The 22,713-nt window shown below is 35.4% G+C and overlaps 2 protein-coding genes across 2 annotated transcripts; both read left to right on the top strand.

Moving 5' to 3' along the window:
- Positions 1-341: 341 nt before the first annotated feature.
- Positions 342-1,351, top strand: LOC131696343 (uncharacterized). The gene is made up of 2 exons (XM_058984889.1): positions 342-468; positions 597-1,351. Exons 1-2 carry the CDS (start codon positions 342-344, stop codon positions 1,349-1,351), a joined length of 882 nt encoding a protein of 293 aa, XP_058840872.1.
- A 69-nt stretch (positions 1,352-1,420) lies between these two features.
- On the top strand, positions 1,421-2,938 carry LOC131696342 (uncharacterized). The gene has a single exon (XM_058984888.1). The coding sequence runs from the start codon at positions 1,421-1,423 to the stop codon at positions 2,936-2,938; it is 1,518 nt and encodes a 505-aa protein (XP_058840871.1).
- Positions 2,939-22,713: the final 19,775 nt, after the last annotated feature.

Below are 22,713 nucleotides of genomic sequence, written 5' to 3'. Positions count from 1 at the left end.
AGTAACATCATTCGCTGCTGCATCTGTTGCCGGCTTCGTCGCCCACGGTGACAGTAATATCTGCAGCACGCTGCAAGCAATTAACATCCGCTTTGACGTGTCAGCCCGCTGAAGCAGCCTGTTCGCAAGTCGGTCCGGTCGTAAATGCCCATCCGGTAGGGTGTTCGGTAGCCTCACCACTCGCGTTCCCGTCGTCATCGAAAACGTTGAACTCGCATTCGTATTCGGTCGGTATTGCTCCCTCCTCGTCGTCGGTTGATAAATCATTCGATATCGCAAACAGTCACCTTCCATATACCTCCTGTCAAAGTGCAGAACTGAATTCGAAGGTTCGTAATACTATGGTGATATTGTCCACGGCCATCATTAAAGTGAAAGATGCAGATAATAGTTACCAGTTTGCTAGAGCATTCCTGGACAGCGGCTCTCAGCCTAGCTTCATCACCGTCGCTGACATAGCCGACTTTGGTTGAAACGTTCCAAGTAAAACTCGCCGGTCAGTGGCATCGGTCAATCCACTGTCACTGTTCATCACGGTGTGACATTATCACTCACTTTTCGTTTCGGTGATTTCGAATACAATCTTGATTGTTTAGTACTGCAAAAGCTGACCGTCTCGCTACCCAGTCATCACATTGACGTTTCACGATGGCGGATCCCACGCCACCTACCGTTGGCTGATCCCCAGTTCAACATTAGTCAGGGGATTGATATCATCATTGGCGCAGAATTGTTCTTCGATTTGTTGGAGAATAAACAATTTTCGCTAGCAGTGGGCTACCCACTACTCCAAAAGACCATTCTGGGATACATTGTTTGCGGAAGGGTTGCGGAGCCAATCACAGAACAAACTTCCGTACAAAGCAGGCACGTCTGCACAGAAGACCTACTCGATAGTCAACTTAAACGATTCTGGGAAGTCGATAATTTCGATGACGGTAAAGCGTACACCAGCAACGAGCAAGCTTGCGAGGACCACTTCAATGAAAATATTTCTCGAGGTTCAGATGGACGGTATATAGTTCGCCTTCCGTTGCGGCAAGAGATGTTAACGATGATTGGAGATTCGTATACTCCGGCACTACGGCGGTTCCTGTCGATGGAAAAGACGTTCGGCAACGATGAAGATCTCCATCTGGAATACAGCAATTTCATTGAGGAGTACGACAGGTTAGGTCACAAGGAGGTGATATCGCACGCGTCGTGTAGCCCACAGTTTTTCTTACCCCACCATGCCATCCATCGCCCTGAAAGCACAACTACTAAAATTCGAGTAGTGTTTGACGGATCCAGTCGTGGTTTAACTCAGCTTTCGCTCAACGACGTCTTGTTTTCTGGTCTCACAGTGTAGCCAGTTTTATACTCAACGGTTGTTAATTTTCGATTGCCACGCTTCGTAATAACTGCCGATGTAGAGAAGATGTTTAGACAGATATGGGTCCATCCGGAGGACCGTCGCTACCAGCAAATACTTTGGAGGAATGAGCTATCGGAACTAATTCGCGTCTACCAGTTGAACACCGTCACTTACGGTCTCGCCAGTTCGCCGTTTCATGCAACACGAATCTTGAACCAATTGGCCACAGATGAGGGAGGACGGTTCCCATTAGCAGTTCCAATTATTCACAAGGGGACTTATATTGACGACGTACTCTCAGGGCATGACAACCATCAGTTACTCAGCGAGTCATGCAAACAACTTATGGAGATGCTGAAATCAGCCGGATTCGTGCTCAGAAAGTGGACTTCTACTGATCCTGCCATACTATCGAGTATTCCTCAGGAGCTGTCGGAATCTGCCCCACAATTGGAAATTGATCAGTCAACCGCAGTGAAAACACTTGGTTTGTTGTGGTTCCCTCAAACGGACATGTTCAAATTCAAAATACCACAACTGACAGCGCTAGATGTAGTCACGAAGCGAATCGTAGTCTCAGAAATGGCTCGCCTTCTCGATCCGCTAGGGCTTCTGGGACCTGTTGTAGTAAACGCAAAAATGTTTGTACAAAGACTCTGGGCTGATAACATACCATGGGATGAAGAGCTGTCGGAAGAGCACAGTGTTTGGTGGAGGAATTACCGTTCAGATATCCTCCAACTTCGTTCAATAGAAATTCCCCGAAGAGTTTTGTTCAACGCCAGACGTGAATATAATCTGCACTGTTTCTGCGACGCATCCCAGCGTGGGTACGGATGCTGTGTCTACGTAGTCTCACCAGATGAAACTGGGAAGCTCCACTCTCGATTGCTCACTTCAAAGGCTCGTGTCGCTCCTCTACGAGGACAAACAATTCCAAGGCTGGAACTTTATGCAGCGCTCTTGGGAAGTCAATTAATCGACAATCTTCGTAGAACAACCGAGTTTTCTAACACCTATTGGACCGACTCCACAATCGTGCTGCACTGGATCAAATCACAGTCCAACAACTGGAAGGTTTTCGTCTCAAATCGTGTGGCGGAAATACAACGCCTAACTAAGGGATCGGAGTGGAGGCATGTTCCTACCGAATTTAACCACGCTGATCGCATTTCTCGCGACACTGTGGCAAGCGAACTTTTGGAAGACAAGTTATGGTGGCGTGGCCCGAGCTACGCCACGACACCCGTCGAGCTATGGCCACTGCGTGTGATTTCGCAGCCATCTGGACAGATGCTTCAGGAAGAATCCTGCGTTGCAGTTGCACTCCTTATCAGCCAAGCTGATTCATCCTTGATCGACAAGTTCTCCGATCTCGCGAAGCTGATCAGGACAGTTTCCTATTGTTATCGCTTATACAATAACTGCAAGTTGCCGAAGGAGAAGAGAAGCACTGGATCATTTACGCCAAGCGATGGCCATTCCACAATGAAGGTTCTCGTTCGCCTAGCGCAAGCTACCGCTTTTCCATCCGAAGTACGGCTCTATCAAGATCGTCGAGGAAGCCCAGTTAATCCATAAGAACTTGGTTCGAAATCACCACTCAAAAACATACTTTGTGGATACATTTGGGCTGTTCAGGCTCGATGGTCGACTCAAATACAAGAACGCTCCGTTCGACACCCGTTGTCCGATGATATTACCAGCGGATTACCAACTCAGCTGGTTGATAACTCGCTCACTCCACGTCCAAACTCTTCACTCTGGACCAAATCTTCTACTTGCAACCATGCATCAACGGTTCTGGCCACTCCGGGGTCGTCGTCTCGCTCGCAGAGTTGTACGTGAATGCATAACCTGTTACCGGTGCAATCCACGATTAACACACCAGCAAATGGCACCGCTTCCATCAGTACGCGTAACTCCTGCTCGAGCATTTGCATAATGGGGGTTGGATTACTGCGGGCCGTTTCTCGTTCGTCCGTTTGTTGGGAGAGGAGCGTCGGTAAAAATCTACGTCGCGTTATTTGTGTGTTTAGTGGTGAAGGCCGTCCATCTCGAGGTTGTCGCCGATCTGACGTCGGTCGCGTGTATCAATGCCGTGAAACGTTTCGTGGCACGTTGCGGTCGAGTGCTAGAATTAAACAGCGATAATGCGACTGCTTTCGTCGGGGCAGATCGTGAGCTTAAAGCTGCGTGCCAAGCTTTCCGCGAACAGTTTCGTAACAAGGAGTGGGACAACTACTGCGTCAACAGCGGAATCACGTTTCGCTTCATCCCAGCCCGATCGCCGCATTTTGGTGGGCTATAGGAGGCGGGCATAGTTCAAGTATCACTTTCGTCGCATCATGGGATGCAAGGCATTCAACATGGACCAGCTGCTAACCGTTGTAACCCAAATCGAATCCATCCTGAATTCTCGTCCTTTAGCTCCAATATCCGATTCTCCAGATGACATTTCCGCCCTAACCCCCGGTCATTTTTTGATCGGAGCGCCACTTTTCTCCATCCCAGAGCCAAACCTCTGTAAGCTGAGTTCTAATCGCTTATCACGCTTACAGGACATGAAACGGTCGGTACAGGATCTATGGCGACGCTGGTCCAGAGACTATTTGAGTCAATTGCAACAGCGTTCTAAATGGAAGCAAGCTACAAAGGACGTGTGCGTTGGTCAACTGGTGCTGTGGAAGCAAGATAATACTCCTCCACTTCAATGACCCTTGGGACGAATCGTCGACACAACCGTAGGGCACTATGGACATGTTCGTGTTGTGATCGTCAAATCGGCAACGGGATGTTATAAGCGAGCGGTAACGGAGATTTCGGTGCTTCCAGTTGATCCGGACGAAGCCACCGTAGAGAAACAATTCACTTCATCTACAAGTGGTCTGACTGCAGAAGGTTTGGCATCGTAGATCGGCTTCACCCGCTGAACATTGAAACGGACGGTTCCAACAGGGCCGGTATGTTTGCGACAACCACAATGTGAGAAACATTTATAAAATTCAATAAATACCATTACCCTAGTTACACATCATACTGTATGCACACACCCCTCGATTCAGTTCCCATCTATTTTATATAAACCAAATTTTTATACACACATACACCTATTGAACACAACATGTAATGAGCAGGAAGCAGCGACACAAAAGTAAGTTATATTAAACCTATCGAACAAACCACATCTCGTTCTCCGTTCATTTACCGAAAGGTCCTGGCAACCGCACCCGCAGTAGCTATCATACGTCGCTTTTCAAGTACGTGATCGGTCATTGCCGAAATAATTTCCGCCATCAAATATATCAACGAAGTGAATTAACTCCCATCGTACAATAGCATTTAATGTATTTTCCTCTAATATTTTCCCAAAGAGCCAATGGCAAAAACATCAATTGAAGTGAACGGGAGTCAAACTATGTGGTATTTGGCAAAAAAGCTTCAAAAAAGCTACAAAATAGTCGTAACTGAAAAATATTAGGACTTAAATTGGTAGAAAATTATAGTAAATTTGAATGGAAGTACGCAAAAAAAAGTTATGTAGCATACTTTTTGAGAAAGAATTCAATAAAATTGACTGCAGAAAAAATCACATTGAATTTACACAGCAATCAAAGAATATAGAAAAAACGATGTTGATGAACGAATGATAGGATAATCATCCTAATTTGGACCCCTCCTTATTTTGGACGCTTTCACACATTTGTATCCTTTACTGCCAATTACTCAAAATTCGTTTGGTTTGATGAAGATAATTATATTCTTTGGGTTGTGTTTAAGTCCCAGCATAATTAGTTCATCTCTAATTCCTTTAAATTAGTCAAAATTCACAGTTGAAAAATTGATATCGAAAACGATTCATAATTCCACGATTTCCAACAGAAATCGGGAGAAGTGATGCACTTTTAAATTGGATTTAAGAGCAAAAATTTATTGTTTTTAAATGATCTAATAATTTTATCTCTATTTGGATCTTGCATTTTATCCATTTGAAATGGTTAGTTTGTGAAGTTTTACTTAGAAGTATAAAATAACTAGTCCAAAATATGTCGTAAAAATAATAGCGTCAAAATATTTTGGACTCAGCTAGATTTTCTTTCGTCATAGCAGACTGTTTATCAATTTTGAATAATCAAAATTACCACTTTATCAATTTTTTTTGCGGAGCGGTTGCGGTAAAACCGGGCGGTAAAACCTCTTTCCCGCACCGCATCTGCGGGAAAAGTGGCTCACCACACCGCAGATTCTGCGTAATTACCGCAACCGCGATGAACCCTAGATGGTAGGAAAAGTTTTACTTCCAAGACAAGACTTAGAAAATGATTAAGGTTGATCTGCACAGGAATTACGTATGTCATCAGAGACATCTGTTGGCTTGCTAAAAGCTTTTTAACCAATAGCAAGCCAACAAACTAGAATTGTTGTCCATTTTTTGTTGTCACAAGATAGCATAATTCGATCACTCGAGAAATTGGCGCTTGTCATAATCGTGTTTCGCTGTATCTCAGTAACCCCACAGAATTTAAAAATTTTGTAAACGTCACATTGTAGATATTTTAAAATTCAGTAACATGGCATAACTAACTCGGTTCACCCCAAAATGGCGTTGTCATAAGATAGCACAACAGCGACGAGTTATGTAGCTCGGTAAGCTCAGTGAGTCGACGTACATCCATGCAGCGATGCCAACCTTCCAGTTTAAACTGGATTCTTCCAGTTTTTTACAACATCCAGTCAAACAGAAAAAATCTTCCAGTTTTTGAAATTTGAGCCAGTTTTATCCAGTTTTTTTTAAATATTCATTTATTTAGTTTTTTCTCACAAATTGTAACTTGATTCTAGAATTTTCAAGCAAGCGATGGGATGATACAGAGCGCCCCAGAATAAGATTTTAATCCACCGTAACCTGAACTCTTTTTATACCACTTGTGAGTAAAACGGTTCGGGAATGTACATTTTGACTCGATTTCAAATAAATTTTACTCAAACATAAAGATGGCAGTACATTGTATCAAATATTTTGATGAACCTTCGTTGAATTCTCAGCTAGTTGCTATAGTGGTATCGTAAGAAAGGTTTAAGCGCATCCTCAAGTTCAGCAAATGGTCTTAAATTTAGGATTTTGTGGATGTGTAGATTCAAATTGTAAAATTCGACTACAATTACAATCAAATTCGAATGTTTCAATATTTTTTTTTAAATTTGGACAACAATATCAAAAAACCGATTCAAATTATCAGTAAAAGGTATGGAATATACCTTCACTTAAAAGTGCGTTAATTGCCTTTCTTTACCCTTGTAATGTTTAAGTCAACGGACTTAAACATTACAAGGGTAAAGTAGGTTTTTTCGAGCATCCAATTTTTTCCAGTTTTTTTCAAGAAAAGTTCCAGTTTTTTTTGAAAAAAAAATGTTGGCAACGCTGTCTCCATGGAAGTCGACGAACTGCGAAACGAACAAATTTTCTGTGAATAGCTGCAATGCGTTGAACTTCATTTTAGTTACAAAGTGCCCAGACTACATTGCCGTATTAGAGTGTAGAACGGACTAAAGTACAATAGGATGCTTTTAAACAATTGGTAAAGTACTCAGTGACCCTTAAAATGAATCCTAGCAGCTTAGAGGCTTTAGAAATAGTGCACTCAATATTGTGCTTGAAGTTTAGTTCGGGATCTAAGTAGACTTCTAAATCTTTAATAGTTGATTCCCTATTGAGAACGATTAGTGAAATATTGTAGTCGAAATTAACGTTCTAGTGGTTGCGAGTAAAATATATAACTCTTGAAGCATTTAACATCATCCTATTTTTTTGTAAAATATAGTTTTTTTCGTGTTTACCTCATTTTAAAATAATATTCAGTCATTTAAATTTATCATGAACATCAACTCATCAACACTTAATCATTGACATTAACATTTTTTTTAAATTTCATAAATATTTTAAGTATTTCGATTTATTTGGCTGTTGAAATATTGTCCAAAACTGGTCTAGTAAGATCACTGAATGACAGTCTTCGCCACCCGTCGAGCACCATAGTAATTCTTTGCTGTATGTATGCCCATGCTGCCACTACTCTAGGACATTTGCTGAATTTATGCTGCATTGTTTCTACGTTCGCCTGACAGTATTCACAGTTTGCATTGTATGCCCGGGCAATAATGTGCATTAGTCTGCGATCTTCTGTTTTCTCACTAACCAGTTGGTAGAGATCACTGCGCTCACTTGACAGTAGCCTTTTTGATGCAATATTCGCCCATATTTTCCTCCACGCGATGCCGCGTTGGTTTTGTTCCACTCTTGGTGGCGCAACATGTTTAAGATAGAAACGATGAATTTGATCGCTCGAAGGGGAATGTTGGAGATGATGTGGAAGCAAAGGAATTTGTTGCGAAAGGAGTTTGAGACATCGGATTTCCGCGAGGGCAGGAATATTTTGATCAAGAAAGGATTGGTAGAATGGAAGGGAATCGATATCTTGTAGATGGCGATTAATGAAGCGGACTTTACTTTTTATTGCCAGTAGCTGCAGTTCGAGCCCACCCTGCTTTATGCTGCGCGCTAGTAGTTGCATTGGGAAACGAGCTGCGCAGTGGTCTTACCAGAAATGTGGTGGGGGGGGGGGGGGGGGCGGGTTGATGGAAATACGATTTTTTTTGAATATGCTGAAATTCAATATGATAAATTATTGAAAATTCAGAAACATTAATTAGCAGTCTAACAGATGTCGTTCGAGGCTACAAATAAGGAGAATCAACATGGAACAGTTTTCAAACCTCTATAGATTATTTTCTTGCATAATATGTCAATGATGTCAAAGAATGCGAACTTTTAAAGTGAGATAAATGCTCAAAAAAAATTTCAACGTTCAAGATCAACTAATTAAAAATCCTTAGCATTGAAGGTTTGACACGTGTGAGAAGTTTTCCAACATACAATAGCGCATACTTTGATATAAACATTTTAGTGATTGATTCGCATAGAGGTAATTATGGCGAAGTAACTCTTCAAAAATAGCAAGACACTTGGCACCTTCAGTAAAGTTATTGATAACGTCATTTTAAACAATTTTGTTGAAAATATGAAGGCTACATGAATACAGCATATCACGATATAAAACAAAATGCTATATTTCTGCTTAGTGGCGAACAATTTAGGCAAAAACTATTTTTTCTGAACTTATCTCCTGCAATATTTTCAATAGTTCGATTGGGCAGAAAAGATAGCCGAAAGCAGTGTACATTGATAAAATTTATCAGTTTTCAACAATATTTGAAGACAACGAAGATATATCAAAATATAATTTTTCACCGATCACTGGAAATGTCTCTGACAGCACTGCTCTAGTGAAATCCAATCAGACCAATTGCAATAACTTCGGATATATCTTGTAACTATAAGCGCTCAAATAAACGGTGATAGTCACAATTATTAGTTTTACTTTTTTGTGAGGAGATCTTTTCTAACCACAAAGTTTTGCCTGTTTGAAAATGTGGTTGTTCAATAATAACAGGGTATGCAGAAGGTTAATAAAATCAATAAAATGAATAAAATAAACAAAATGAAGAAAGTGATAAAATGAATAAAACCGATTTAATCCACCTAGCAGTGAGATGGGACATTTCTTACACATATCACTGTTGGATCATTCATTAGTTTGCAGAACTCATGCGAAGTAGGCACCCAACTAGAGATGGGATGAAAACAGTTTCTAGTCATGCACGAATAAAATCTCGAATAAACTAAATAAATGAAAGAAAATCATTAGAACGAATGAAACAAAAAAATTAAATTAAAGGTGTTCAAATTCATAAAATTAGTAGAATGATTAATGTAAATCAAAATTAGAATATACATGAATCAAATTATATAAGCTTAATTATTGAAAATTTAGACTATATTTAGAAATTAAAATTAAAGATATGAACAAAACGGATTAAATGAATCAAATGAATCAAATTAATCGAATGAACCAAATAAATCAAATGACTCGGATTAATCAAATGAATCAAATGAATCAAATGAATCAAATGAATCAAATGAATCAAATGAATCAAATGAATCAAATGAATCAAATGAATCAAATGAATCAAATGAATCAAATGAATCAAATGAATCAAATGAATCAAATGAATCAAATGTATCAAATGAATCAAATGAATCAATTGAATCAATTGAATCAAATGAATCAAATGAATTAAATGAATCAATGTAATTTAATGAATGCAGTGCATACAATAGAGATCAAATGAATGTAATGGAACAAATGAATAAAAAGAGTGGAATGAACAAAGAAAATAAAATGTATAAAAAAATGAAATGAATAAATAAAACAAACGAATCAAATAAACAAAATGAGCTTAATTGATAAAATGAATTAAAAAGAAGAAAATGAGCCGAATAAAATGCAATGATTGAAATAAAAAATTAAAGGATGTTTGGCGTTTCCGACCACTGTGCGCTGGTGCCCTAAGACGATTTCGCTAGCTTTTCAAAGCAGTGTGCTCTCAGTGCATTGAATTACTAAGATTACTAAGTAGCAAAAGTTATAAAAAATCTAGTTATGGATTTGGAAAGGTGATAAATTAATAGAAAAAAAATTGCGTCAATTAAATTATTTGGATGAAATGAATAAAACTGAAAAAAATACTCAGATTAATAAAATGAAGAAAAAATGAATGAACTGGAAAAAATGAATAGAATGCATTAAATGAAAACAGTGAATAAAATAAGTTAAATGAATGATATGAGTAAAATGCACGAAAATTATAAACTGGTCAGAGTGAATCTAAATGATGAAACTAATAAAGTAGATAAAATGAACGCAGATGAACAAAATGAATAAAAAGATGCTGAATGAAATAATTAATAAAAATGCAATGATCTTTTAAAGTTAAAGTTAAAAAACATTTTTGAAAATAGATAACCCAATCTTGAATTTGAGAACCATTGCATCAGAAAGTTATGAAATGTTGTTGAAAATCTTATCTTCTGAGAAAAGGTTAATTAATATACAATGGGATTTCTAGGGCTGCTATCTTTTTTTTGTTTTAGTCTTTTCGTTTCCACGCTTCTTTACTTGACAGCGTCGTTTTAAGATTATTTAGTGTTTCAACATTATTGATGGATTTTAATTAGTTATCAGGAACCTGGAACGTTCAATTTGCTTTGGAATTCAAAGTTTACTTTTTGGTAACATACTCCCGAAAAAAATTGTGCAGAATAGAATTTGCTGGCCCAGTAATTTAACGCGCCATTGATTATAGTAAAGTGAGACAAGGTCACATGGCACATTCTTTCGTGACGTTTACAACGATTTGACGAATCTTCATTCGCCAAATATGTCATAACTTTATCAAATGAACGCCTGCATTAAAACTTATTACAGATTCGGAAAGTAGACAAAATCTCACGAAAGCCCTTTGACCAGAGAGCAGAAGATGGAGAATGCGATTCGTAAAAGAGACAAGTAGATATTTCAAAGTTTACATTTGAATTAAAATTAATAATGTCTCTTTCCAGTCATCCTTATAGCTTGCATATTGTTTCGTTCGGAATTCTCGTTCAGGAAATATGGATAAATAAGCCCTGTACAATCCAATACTGTGAAAAAGAAATGGTTCAAACTGTCAGGATGGCAAAAATGTAGTCAGATCAACTATCTGTCCAAGGCATAAACTCTGATTGTAATCCTCGCTAATTTACTTGTACAATATGGAAAACTCGAACGAAACGTGTGCTGAATTATCCAATGCCTCACTACTAATTGTGACTTCCATTGAAACTTCAATTGAAGTGTACTCAGTATAGAGCAGATATGGACGACGATAAGTTAGAAGACACCTTGTACTTGCATCCCCCATTGAGAGTGGGGACTTGGGGAGACTTCTTTTCCCGGATCTAATTCGTGGATATTTTTGGGATTTGATCCGTTATTTTTCATGAAAGTTCATACCAATACAATGTATGTGCATTTTCAATATCATCACAAAAAGGTGTTCTTAGTTTTCACATGACATATTTGAGCATATGTTTTATTCAAAATTCAATAGAGATACGAAGAGTTGAAATATCGCACGTGTCCCACCTCCCAGTTAAGCCACATATTTTTCTGAAATAGCCATGAATTTCCTTTATTATAGTGTTTATACAAGCTTTGAATAGAACTGCATTAAATTTGAGTTGATATGGTTTTCGATGGTCACCTGTCTACCCATAGTGCAACGTTTCGAAATACCAATTTCACCTTTAAAATAGTTATAGTTTTCCCATAAGGCAAATATTTTGCAAATTTTCTCGGACTACAAATATTTATTTTGACATGGAGGATGTATTATTAAACTTCTTTCCGAGAGTCTCTTGTACACTAAAATGCAAAGAAAATAATAGGGTAACAGACAAAAAACAGTTTTGTTTTCTCAAACCTTCACAATTACATCGCACACATGAAATTAGCTTGAATATTAATAAAGATTAGCAGAGAATCTCATCACACAACTTAGAAATGGATAGAGAAATAGCAAGATAGATGTGAGTCGTGACAGTTGCCACCAACATGAAGAAAGAGAGAGAGAGAGAGAGAGAGAGAGAGAGAGAGAGAGAGAGAGAGAGAGAGAGAGAGAGAGAGAGAGAGAGGTAAAGAAAGAGAGAGAGTGAGATAGAGATGAGGAGGGCATGTGAGAAATGGCAAATGATGGTTCATGCCGACACCTTATTTTTATAGGTATATTATGCGATATATTGATTCCTTACATCCTTATTATAAATAATGTAAGTAGTAATTTTTGCGCCATAACCAATATAATCTAAATTTTGCAAAGAGCTAAATTTTTGCTATAGTTTTGGGATTTAAAAATACAGTTTATTTCAGTGATACCACGAGTATAATTGTATGAGAAGTCTTTTATCTCACTACTAGGTGAATTACTTGATGATCTGTATAGTCCAATATTTACTTCACGATTGAACGCATCGCCTTATCTAAGGGATAAATACATGAACTCTAGAAAAAAAATTCACTATGAACGCATTATTTTGTTTTTGAAGTGAACTTACATATTGATTTTTGAGAAATAGTTCAATTATTATATAGGTACTTCACAAAATGTTTCCAAAATCAAATTTCTTGAATCACGTAGATGTGTTTTCATACCCCGATATTCAAAATCGGTTTAGTTTTACCCCTAAAACACCAGTAAAGCAATACTCTATATGAAACGGTCTCCTTTTCAATTGGTGAAAATTGATAAGCAAGGAATAGAAATACAAAATGTTTAATATCTCCTTCGCTCGTAAACGAATTTTGACAATATATAGCTTGATAGAAAGGTATTTTAATAAGGTTTCTAATTGCGCGCAGGTTGCGGGACCACGTTTCTTTGTTTGAAAGTTATTTACTAAAAACCTGCAATGTTTTGACAAAATGACCTATATCTCAGAAAGTAAACAACATATCGAAAAACGAAAATAATAGTGTCAAATGGGCACGTTAGGCCTTTCATTTGAATCTAGTTTCATTAAGATCGGTTCAGCCATTGCTGAGATAATTACATTACATTTTGTACATACATACATACACACATACAGACATTGTCTCAATTTGTCGAGCTGAGTCGATTGGTATATGAGACTCGGCCCTCCGGGCCTCGGAAAAAGTTTTCAAAGTTTGAGCGAATCCTTTACATTTCTTTTGTAAGAAATGTAAAAATGTTTTCTTTCTATATATTTTATCATTTTTTACATTTCTTACAAAAGAAATGTATAGGATTCGCTCAAACTTTGAAAACTTTTTCCGAGGCCCGGAGGGCCGAGTCTCATATACCAATCGACTCAGCTCGACAAATTGAGACAATGTCTGTATGTGTGTGTGTGTATGTGTGTATGTGTGTATGTATGTATGTACAAAATGTCATGTAATTATCTCAGCAATGGCTGAACCGATCTTAATAAAATTAGTTTCAAATGAAAGGCCTAACGTTGCCATTTGACACTATTATTTTTGATTTTCGATATGTTGTTTACTCTCTGAGATATGGGCGATTTTGTGAAAACACAGCAGGTTTTTGGCAAATAACTTTTGAACAATACAATGTTGTCCAGCAAACTGCACATAAAAAGAAAGCTTGTTAAAATACCTTTCTAACAAGCTATAGATTGTCTAAATCCGTGCACGAGCGGCGGAGATATTAAACATTTTGTATTTCTAGTCCTCGCTTACCAATTTCCACTAGCTAAAAATGAGATTGTTTCATACATAGTATTGCTTTACTGGTGTTTTAGGGGCAAAACTAAACCGATTTTGAATATCGGGGTATAAAAACACATCTACGTGATTCAAGGAATTCGATGTTGAGAACATTTTGTGAATTACCTTTATAATAAATGAACTATTTCTCAAAAATCAATATATATAAGTTCACTTCAAAGACAAAATAATGTGTTGATAAAGAAACAGTGAGTTCTAGTATTTATCCCTTGGATTAGGCATTGCGTTTAATCATGAGGTAAATATTGGATGTTATATCAATACACAGATCAACAAGTAATTCACCTAGTAGTGAGATAAAAGATTTCTCATATAATTATACTTGTGGCGTCACCGAAAGCAACTGTATGTTTGAGGCCCAAAAATCTAGCGAAAATTTAGCTCTTTTACAAGATTTAGGTTATACTGGTTATGGCACAAAAATTACTACTCACATTAATTATGACAAGAATGAAAGGAATCAATGTATCATAATAATATACCTATAAAAATAATGTCACTGCATTAACCATCTTTTGCCATTCCTCACACGCCCCCCCCATCTCTCTCTGTCTCTCTTCTATCGCATCTATCTAGCTATTTCTGTATCCATTTCTAAGTTGTGTGATAATCTGCCAATCTGAAATATTTATTAATTGTAATTGCGAAGGTTTGAGAAAACAAAACTATTTCTTGTCTGCTGCTACATCAACTCAATTTTAATTCAATTGTATTCAAAGCCTGTATCTACACTATAATTAAGGAAATTCATGGCTATATCCGAAAAATATTTGGCTTAATTGGGTAATATGAAAGTATGACGATGAAAATTTTCAAAAGAGACATTCCACGTGCGATATTTAAACTATTCGTATCTCTATTGAATTTTGAAAGAAATATATGCTCAAAGACTGAAAGCTGAAGCCAGCAGGATTGGACTTGCCATCAACGTTTCGAAGCCAAAATACATGAGAGGAAGAGGTTCTAGAGACGACAATGTGAACCTCCCACCCGAGTTCGGATTGACGGTGACGAAATCGAGATGGTCGACGAATTCATGTATTCGGGCTCACTGGTAACCGACAACAATGATAACAGCAGAGAAATTCAGGGAGGGATCTTGGCGGGAAATCGTGCCTACTTTGGACTCCGGAGGACGCTCCGGTCGAACAAAATTCGCCGCCGCACGAAGTTGATTATCTACAAGACGCTGATTAGATCGGTGGTCCTCTCGGCCACGAGACCTGGACTATGCTCGTGGAGGACCAACGCACCCTTGGAGTTTTCGAACGAAAGGTGTTGCAGATGGAAGACGGAACGTTGCGCAGGCGAATGAACCATGAGTTGTATCAGCTGCACATTCGTTGTATTGGTACGAACTTTCATGAAAAATAACGGATCAAAGACCAAAAATATCCACAAACCAGATCCAGGAAAAGAAGTCTCCCAAAGTACCCACTCTCGATGGGGGATGCAACTACAATGTGTCCTCTAACTTATCGTCGTCCATATTTGGATATACTGCGTAGTTTGAACCATTTATTTTTCACAGAATTGGTCTGTATAGGACTTATTTATCCATATTTCCTGCACGAGAATTCCGAACGAAACAATATGAAAGCTATAAGGATGAATTGAAAGAGACTGCATTGCAATCAACTGAATGCACGGCTTTTATGCTATCGACATAGCCTAGACATTTCACACTATTTACTTCAATGCAAATAAAAATTTTGAAATATCTACCTGTCTCTTTCACGAATCGCATTCTCCCTGTCGTTCTTTGATCAAGGGGCTTGAAAGCACATGTGACCTTGTCTCACTTTACTATATTCAATTGCGCGTTAAAATACTGGACCAGTAAATTTTATTCTGTACATAAATCTTTTTTTCGGGAATATGTGACCAAAAAGTAAACTTCGAATTCCAAAGCAAATTGAGCGTTCCAGGTTCCTGATAAATAAATATGGTCCAACAATAAGGTAGAAACACCAGATAATCTTAAAACGACGCCGTCAAGTAAAGAAGCATGAAAACAAAAAGAATAAAACCAAAAAAAGATGGAAGCCCTAGAAAGTCCATTGCATATTTATTAGCCTTTTCTCAGAAGATGGGATTTTCAAAAACATTTCAAAACTTTTTGATGCAATGGTTCTCAAATTCGTACCGGATTGGTTTATTCATTTTCTTAATTCAAAAATATTTTTAGCTTTAAATATATGACGATTTCATTTTAATTATATCATTCCGCATCTTTTTATTCGTTTTGTTCATCTGTGTTCATTTTACTTATTTTATTCGTTTCATTCTTTGGATTCACTCTGATCAGTTTATTCTTTTTGTGCCTTTTACTCATAACTCATTTAACTTATTTTATTCATTGTTTTCATTGTATGCATTTTATTCATTTTTTCCAGTTTATTCATTTTGTTCAGTTTCTTTATTTTATTAATCTGACTACTTTTTCAGTTTCAATCTTTTCTTCCAAATAATTTATTTGATTCAATTTATTTCTTTATATTAATTTATAACCTTTTACCATTGTTCAATTTTTCATTTTAATCAATGCATCTGTTCATTTTCTTCTTTTTATTCATTTTATCACTTCAGCTCATTTTGTTTATTTGATTCGTTTGTTTTATTTAGCAATTTTATTTATTTTTTACTTTATTCATTTTATTCATCCATTCTTTTTATTCATTTGATCCATTTCATTAATTTGATTCATTGCATTCACTGGATGAATTAAATCAATTTGACTCATTTGATTCATTTGATTCATTTGATTCATTTGATTTATTTGATTCATTTGATTCATTTGATTCATTTGAATCATTTGATTCATTTGATTCATTTGATTTATTTGATTCATTTGATTCATTTGAATCATTTGATTCATTTGATTCATTTGATTTATTTGATTGATTTGATTCATTTCATTCATTTCATTCATTTGATTCATTTCATTCATTTGATTCTTTTGATTCATTTGATTCATTTGATTCATTTGATTCATTTGATTCATTTGATTCATTTGATTCATTTGATTCATTTGATTCATTTGATTCATTTGATTCATTTGATTCATTTGATTCATTTGATTCATTTGATTCATTTGATTCATTTGATTCATTTGATTCATTTGATTCATTTGATTCATTTGATTCATTTGATTCATTTGATTCATTTGATTCATTTGATTCATTTTATTCATTTGATTCATTTGATTCATTTGATTCATTTGATTCATTTGATTCATTTGATTCATTTGATTCATATGATTCATATGATTCATTTAATTCATTTAATTCATTTGATTCATTTGATTCATTTGATTCATTTTATTCATTTGATTCATTTGATTTATTTGATTCATTTAATTCATTTGATTCATTTGATTCATTTGATTCATTTGATTCATTTGATTCATTTGATTCATTTGATTCATTTGATTCACTTGATTCGTGTGATTCATTTGATTCATATGATTCATTTGATTCATTTGATTCGTTTGATTCATTTAATTCATTTGATTCATTTGATTCATTTGATTCATTTGATTTATTTGATTCATTTGATTTATTTGACACATTTGATTCATTTGATTCGTTTGATTCGTTTGATTCATTTGAATCATTGAATCATTTGAATCATTTGATTCATTTTATTCATTTGATTCATTTTATTCATATCTTTAATTTTATGCATTTCATGTTCAGTTATTCGTTTTATTTCATTCAATTTGTTAGTATGAGTCAATTTATTCTATTAATCTTAGAACTATATCTAAATATAATCTTAATTTTTATTTAATAACCTAATCTAATTTGATTCGTGTATATTATAATTTTGATTTACATTAATTTTTCTACTCATTTTATGAATTTAAAAACCTATTATTTCATTTTTTGCTTTACTTTTTTATTTCGTTCGTTGTGTTGATTTCTATAATTTATTCAGTTTATTCGAGATTTTTTTCGTGCAAGACTAGAAACTGTTTTCATCCCACCTCTAGTTGGGTGCATACTTCTCGTGAGTTCTGCAAACTAATCCAATAGTGAAATGTGTAAGAAATGTCTCATCTCACTGCTAGGTGGATTAAATCGGTTTTTTTTTCATTTTGTCTGCTTTTAAACAATAAAATGATCGAAATGAAAAAAAATCAACGATATTAAAAAGTAATATAATTAATTAAATAAATTAAATTGTGTCTAATTAATGTTCTAGATGAAGTAACTAAAATGAATGACTGAACAAAATTATTAATATTTTTAAAATGAATAAAATGTGTGAGCCCGAAAAATAATATAAAATTGCATAACATGAAAAAATTAATAAAATAGGTTAAATGAATGGTACGAATAAGGTGAATAAGATAATAAACTGATCGGAATGCATACAAAGAATGAAATGAATACAATGAGGTCAAATAAACAAAATGAATCAAAATAATGCTAAATGAAAAAAAATATTAAAATGAAATGATCATATATTTAAAATTAGATATTTAAAATGAAAAAAATAAACAAAAAAATGTAATCCATGAAATGAATGATCTGGAAAAAATGGGCACATAGAATAAAATTTGAAAAACTTAGTTAAATGGAGTAAATGAATTCCAAAACCATTGTTTCAGAATATTTTGAAGTGTTTGCGAAAATCCCATTGCAAAGAGCACGTTTACGTTTTTCTTTTCTTGACAGCGTTTTAAGATTATCTAGTGTTTCTACTTTATAGAAGGGACTTGATTAATCATCAAGAAATCTAGAAATCAGGAATTTGTCTTAGAATTAAAAGATGTCTTTTTGGTCACAGATATTTGAAAAATGATTTTTGTACACAATAAAATTTTCAAGTCCAGTATTTATACGCGTAATTGGAACTAGTAAACTGAGATTACTAGTATTCATTTGCATTGAAGTATATAGAAAAGAGTGTCAAGTGTCTAGGTTATGTTGGCAATTATATTATTGTCGAAGGCACAAAAGCCGTGCATTCTGTCGATTACAATGCAGTCTCTTCCACCCATCCTTATCACTTGAGAATTGTTTCGTTCGGAATTCTCGTTCTGGAGATGAAGGGTTTATGTGTCCTTCACAAAACAATACCATGACAAAGGAATGGTTCAAACTACCAGAATACGTATATAAATTCATCGAAAAGCCAGTGGCCATTGAAAGTATCACTGGACTTGTTGAGACAGATGTCTTCCGTTTAATTCCACTATCGATATAATAATGAAAAACTGTTGCTTTTCACTAAAAATCAAAAGCACTATAAGTAATAGTATTTCAACTATTACTTATAGTGCTTTTGAGACACGAACATTCTTGAAATTACAAGTCGTATTTTTGCAAATAAATATGCTTTTAGTCACATTGATCATTCAGGTGTAGTTCGATAGTCTATGGGCCTTTGGCGCCATTTTTGCCGGATCTAATTTGTGGATATTTTGGAATTTGATCCGTTATTTTTCATAAATGCACATTCCAATACAATGAACCTGCATTTTCAATAATATCAACCCAAAACAGGTGTTCTCAATATTCAAATGACTTATTTGAGCATATGTTCAATTCAAATTTCAGTAGAGATACGAAAAATTTAAAAAAGTGCACGTGGGATGTCTCTTTTCAACATTTTTGTCTTCAAACAACCATATCACCCAGTTTAAAATACCCAATACTTTCCGTAATTGTAATATATACATACGCTCAGTATAGAATTGAATTAAATTGGAGTTGATGTTGTTTTCGGTTTTTGGTCATATGACTCTCCTTAGTGCAACGTTTCGAAGGAATAGCCCTTCATATTCAGAAAAAAAACCGGCTTTGAACATAAATTAGTTATAGTTTTCTATACAAATATTTTGCAAATTTCGCCAGGACCACAAATATTTTTTTAAGCAGAATGTAATATTTAGTTTGTTTCCGCTAGTGGCTCTGTTCTACACTAAAATGGAAACCTATTAATAGGGAAAATAGGTTTGTTTTCTTCAACCTGCACAAACACATCGCCAGATTAAATTAGCTTGGATGCTAACACATATTTCAGATTAGTTGAAGATCATAGGACACATCTTAGAAATGGATTTGGAAATAGCAGGATAGATCTGAGTCGTCACAGTTGCCACGAACATGATGTGGGAGAGAGCCGTGACATTATTATTGTATATAGGGCGAAATTTTAATTCGTTACATCTTCATTATCAATAATGTAACTAGTAATTTTTACGCCATAATTAGTATAACATAAATCTTGCAAAGATAAATTTTCACTAGAATTTTGTTATTCAAAAATACAGCTCTCGGTGATGCTACGAGTATAATATTAATATGAATTATATTAGAAATCTTTTTTCTCACTACTAGGAGGATTACTTGGTGATCTGTGTATTCATATACCATGCAACGTTTATCTCACGAGCAAACGCATTGCTCAATCCAACGGGTAAATACATCAACTCTGGACAAATTTGCACTTTGAAGTGAATTTACACATTGTTTTGTCTTTGAAATGAACTTGCGTATTAATTTTTTAAAAAAAATATTTATTTATTAAGTAAATTCACAAAATGTTTTCGGATTCAAATTCCCTGAATCACGCAGATGTGTTTTCATACCCATTTATATTCAAAATAGGTTTAGTTTTGACCCTAAAAAAACAGTAAAGCAATACTCTGTATGAAACGGTTTCATTTTTAGTTAGTGGAAATTGGTAAGCGAGGAATGAAAATACATAGTTTTTAATATCTCCGCCGCTCGTAAACGGATTTTGACAATCTATAGCTTGTTCGAAGGGTATTTTTATAAGCCTCCTATTTTTCCTATCTTTATAAAATGCGCGGTGTGATCGCTTTGTTCGAAAGTTATTTGCTTGAAACTACTTGTGTTTTCACAAAATCACTCATATCTCAAAAAGTAAACAACATATCGAAAAACAAACATAATAGTGTCAAATGGCAACGTTGAGCCTTTCATTTGAAACTAATTTCGTTAAGGTTGAACAGAGAAAGGGTAAAATTCGCAAACGAAAAAAGCAGTTTTTTTCCACACCGTTTGTCAGATCTTCATAAAAATCAATCAGCAGTACTGTAACAACATTCTACATACGCTGATTGATTTGTACGAAGATCTGACATACGGTGTGGTAAAAAACTGCTTTTTGCGTTTGCGAATTTTGCGCTTTCTCTGTCCAACCTTAAGATTGGCTCAGCGGTTGGTGAGATAATTACATGACATTAGTGCACATACATATGCAAACACACATAAACACACAGACAGACATTGTCCCAATATATCGAGCTGAGTCGATTGGTATATGAAAATCTGCCCTCCGGGCCTCGACTAATGTCAAAGTTTGAGCGAATTCTATACATTTCTTTTGTAAGAAATGTAAAACATCGCGAAGCATCAAGTTCTAAATGTTCTCAATCGATATAATACCCGAAGAAAGTGATAAGAGTTATAAGAAATGTATCATCACACTGTTAAGTGGATTAAAAGCGTTTTTCTTGTGTTCTTCGCGCTAAAAAAAATCAAAAAGGTTACTATTGAACGATCATTTTCAATGTAAAGTGTTACGATTTCAGCGCGTTCTTTTGGTGTAATTCGACTCATAGCTAAAATGGCACTAAATGACGTTTCAGAATTGTGTTTATCTGTAAAAATTAGCTGAAAAATGGTAGAGCTGTTCAATGCTGAAACAGGACACATCCAGATGGCGCACCCTGAACGTTTCGCTTCACTAATGTTCCTCTGTACGCACTCGAAATGACTTTAGTAGCGACGGTAACGTAATGCTTACAATGATGAATCTAATACATATATTGCTTATTCTGAATACAATCAACACAATACAATCAATTGATGAAATGAATATACACAATATAATGAATGTGCTACATAGTACCATGACCATGAAGAACAATATTTTCCTCACATGGATCCAAAAGAAAAATTCATGTGACGCACTCGACTAGCTCCGGTGTCACATGTTCAACTAACTCCGGTCAATGTCTCCACCCAACCAGAATTACAAGAGCCATACAGTTGACGTAGTATGAATTCCAGAACAGAACACACGATTTACCGAACAAACTAACTAAACTGCCATGTATATTTCATTATATATGGCTATTTTATATCTATAAGTATAAAAAAATAATGTTATGTAATAAATGAGATATAAATAATGTGGAAACATCGACGCAGCGCTCCAATTGTGGCAAAGGGCATTTAAGCACACTGCGGGAACAGGATATTTCCTTTTAACAATAATATCCGGTCACAAAATACAGTATTTCGCGATATTAGCTTAAAACCACCTGATGGTTTGGGTGTTTGAAGGCGCCATTCGCTCATTTCAGATCTTCAGATCTTCAGGTAGCGTTAGATTTCCTCTGAGTGATTCCCAGGTGTTATTCATCCATCCCCTTGAAATGAATATAACTTTGGATTTGATAAATAGACAATATGTTTTCATTATAATGGAAGTTACAATAAAAATGATTTAATAATCATGTAACGACTGAACAGAATATAGAGCATGTACTAAACTACCCATGATCGCATATTTGTCCCGTTTTCTATGGGATTTCCTATCTTTATGGGACTGACTTGCTATCATAGGCAGTAAATAAGTTTGAAAATACCACGATGAATGCATGTAAAAAATATTACGAATGAGCCAGCCGCCAATAAAAAACTAATATACATATAATAATGATGAGTATACTTCACAGTCTTCCACCAGCAGGAGTTGGGCGCATGAGCTATCAGTAAGCTGAAAAGTACTTGGGCAGTGGCAATGTTTAGCTTTGATTCGTTGGAAAGATTTCATCGCACCACGTAATCGATCATTTCTCAGGATGCATATTTTACTGCATGAATTTAATATTATGCATGCACTAAATGTGTAACAATAATAATAACAATAACACTAACAATAGCAAGAACAATACTGACAATAACAATAAAAAAATATTAATAATAATGGTTGCTATTACTATCACCACCACCACTTCCTCCACCATTAGTACTATTATTATAAGAATAATAATATCAGATAGACAATGAGGATACATACTGGAATGTTTGAAAAGGTACTTAAAAT

Source organism: Topomyia yanbarensis, chromosome 1, assembly GCF_030247195.1.
Source record: "Topomyia yanbarensis strain Yona2022 chromosome 1, ASM3024719v1, whole genome shotgun sequence".
Taxonomy (NCBI): domain Eukaryota; kingdom Metazoa; phylum Arthropoda; class Insecta; order Diptera; family Culicidae; genus Topomyia; species Topomyia yanbarensis.
Note: the sequence above shows the minus strand (reverse complement) of the source record. Positions and strands in the feature narration are given on the sequence as shown.

Bases quoted from the DNA above. Each gene is read 5' to 3' on its own strand.
- LOC131696342 (XM_058984888.1), top strand. From the start codon at position 1,421: ATGTTTAGACAGATATGGGTCCATCCGGAGGACCGTCGCTACCAGCAA.
- LOC131696343 (XM_058984889.1), top strand. From the start codon at position 342: ATGGTGATATTGTCCACGGCCATCATTAAAGTGAAAGATGCAGATAAT. The intron at 469-596 runs GTTGAAACGTTC...TTGATTGTTTAG, and splicing joins CGCTGACATAGCCGACTTTG to TACTGCAAAAGCTGACCGTC.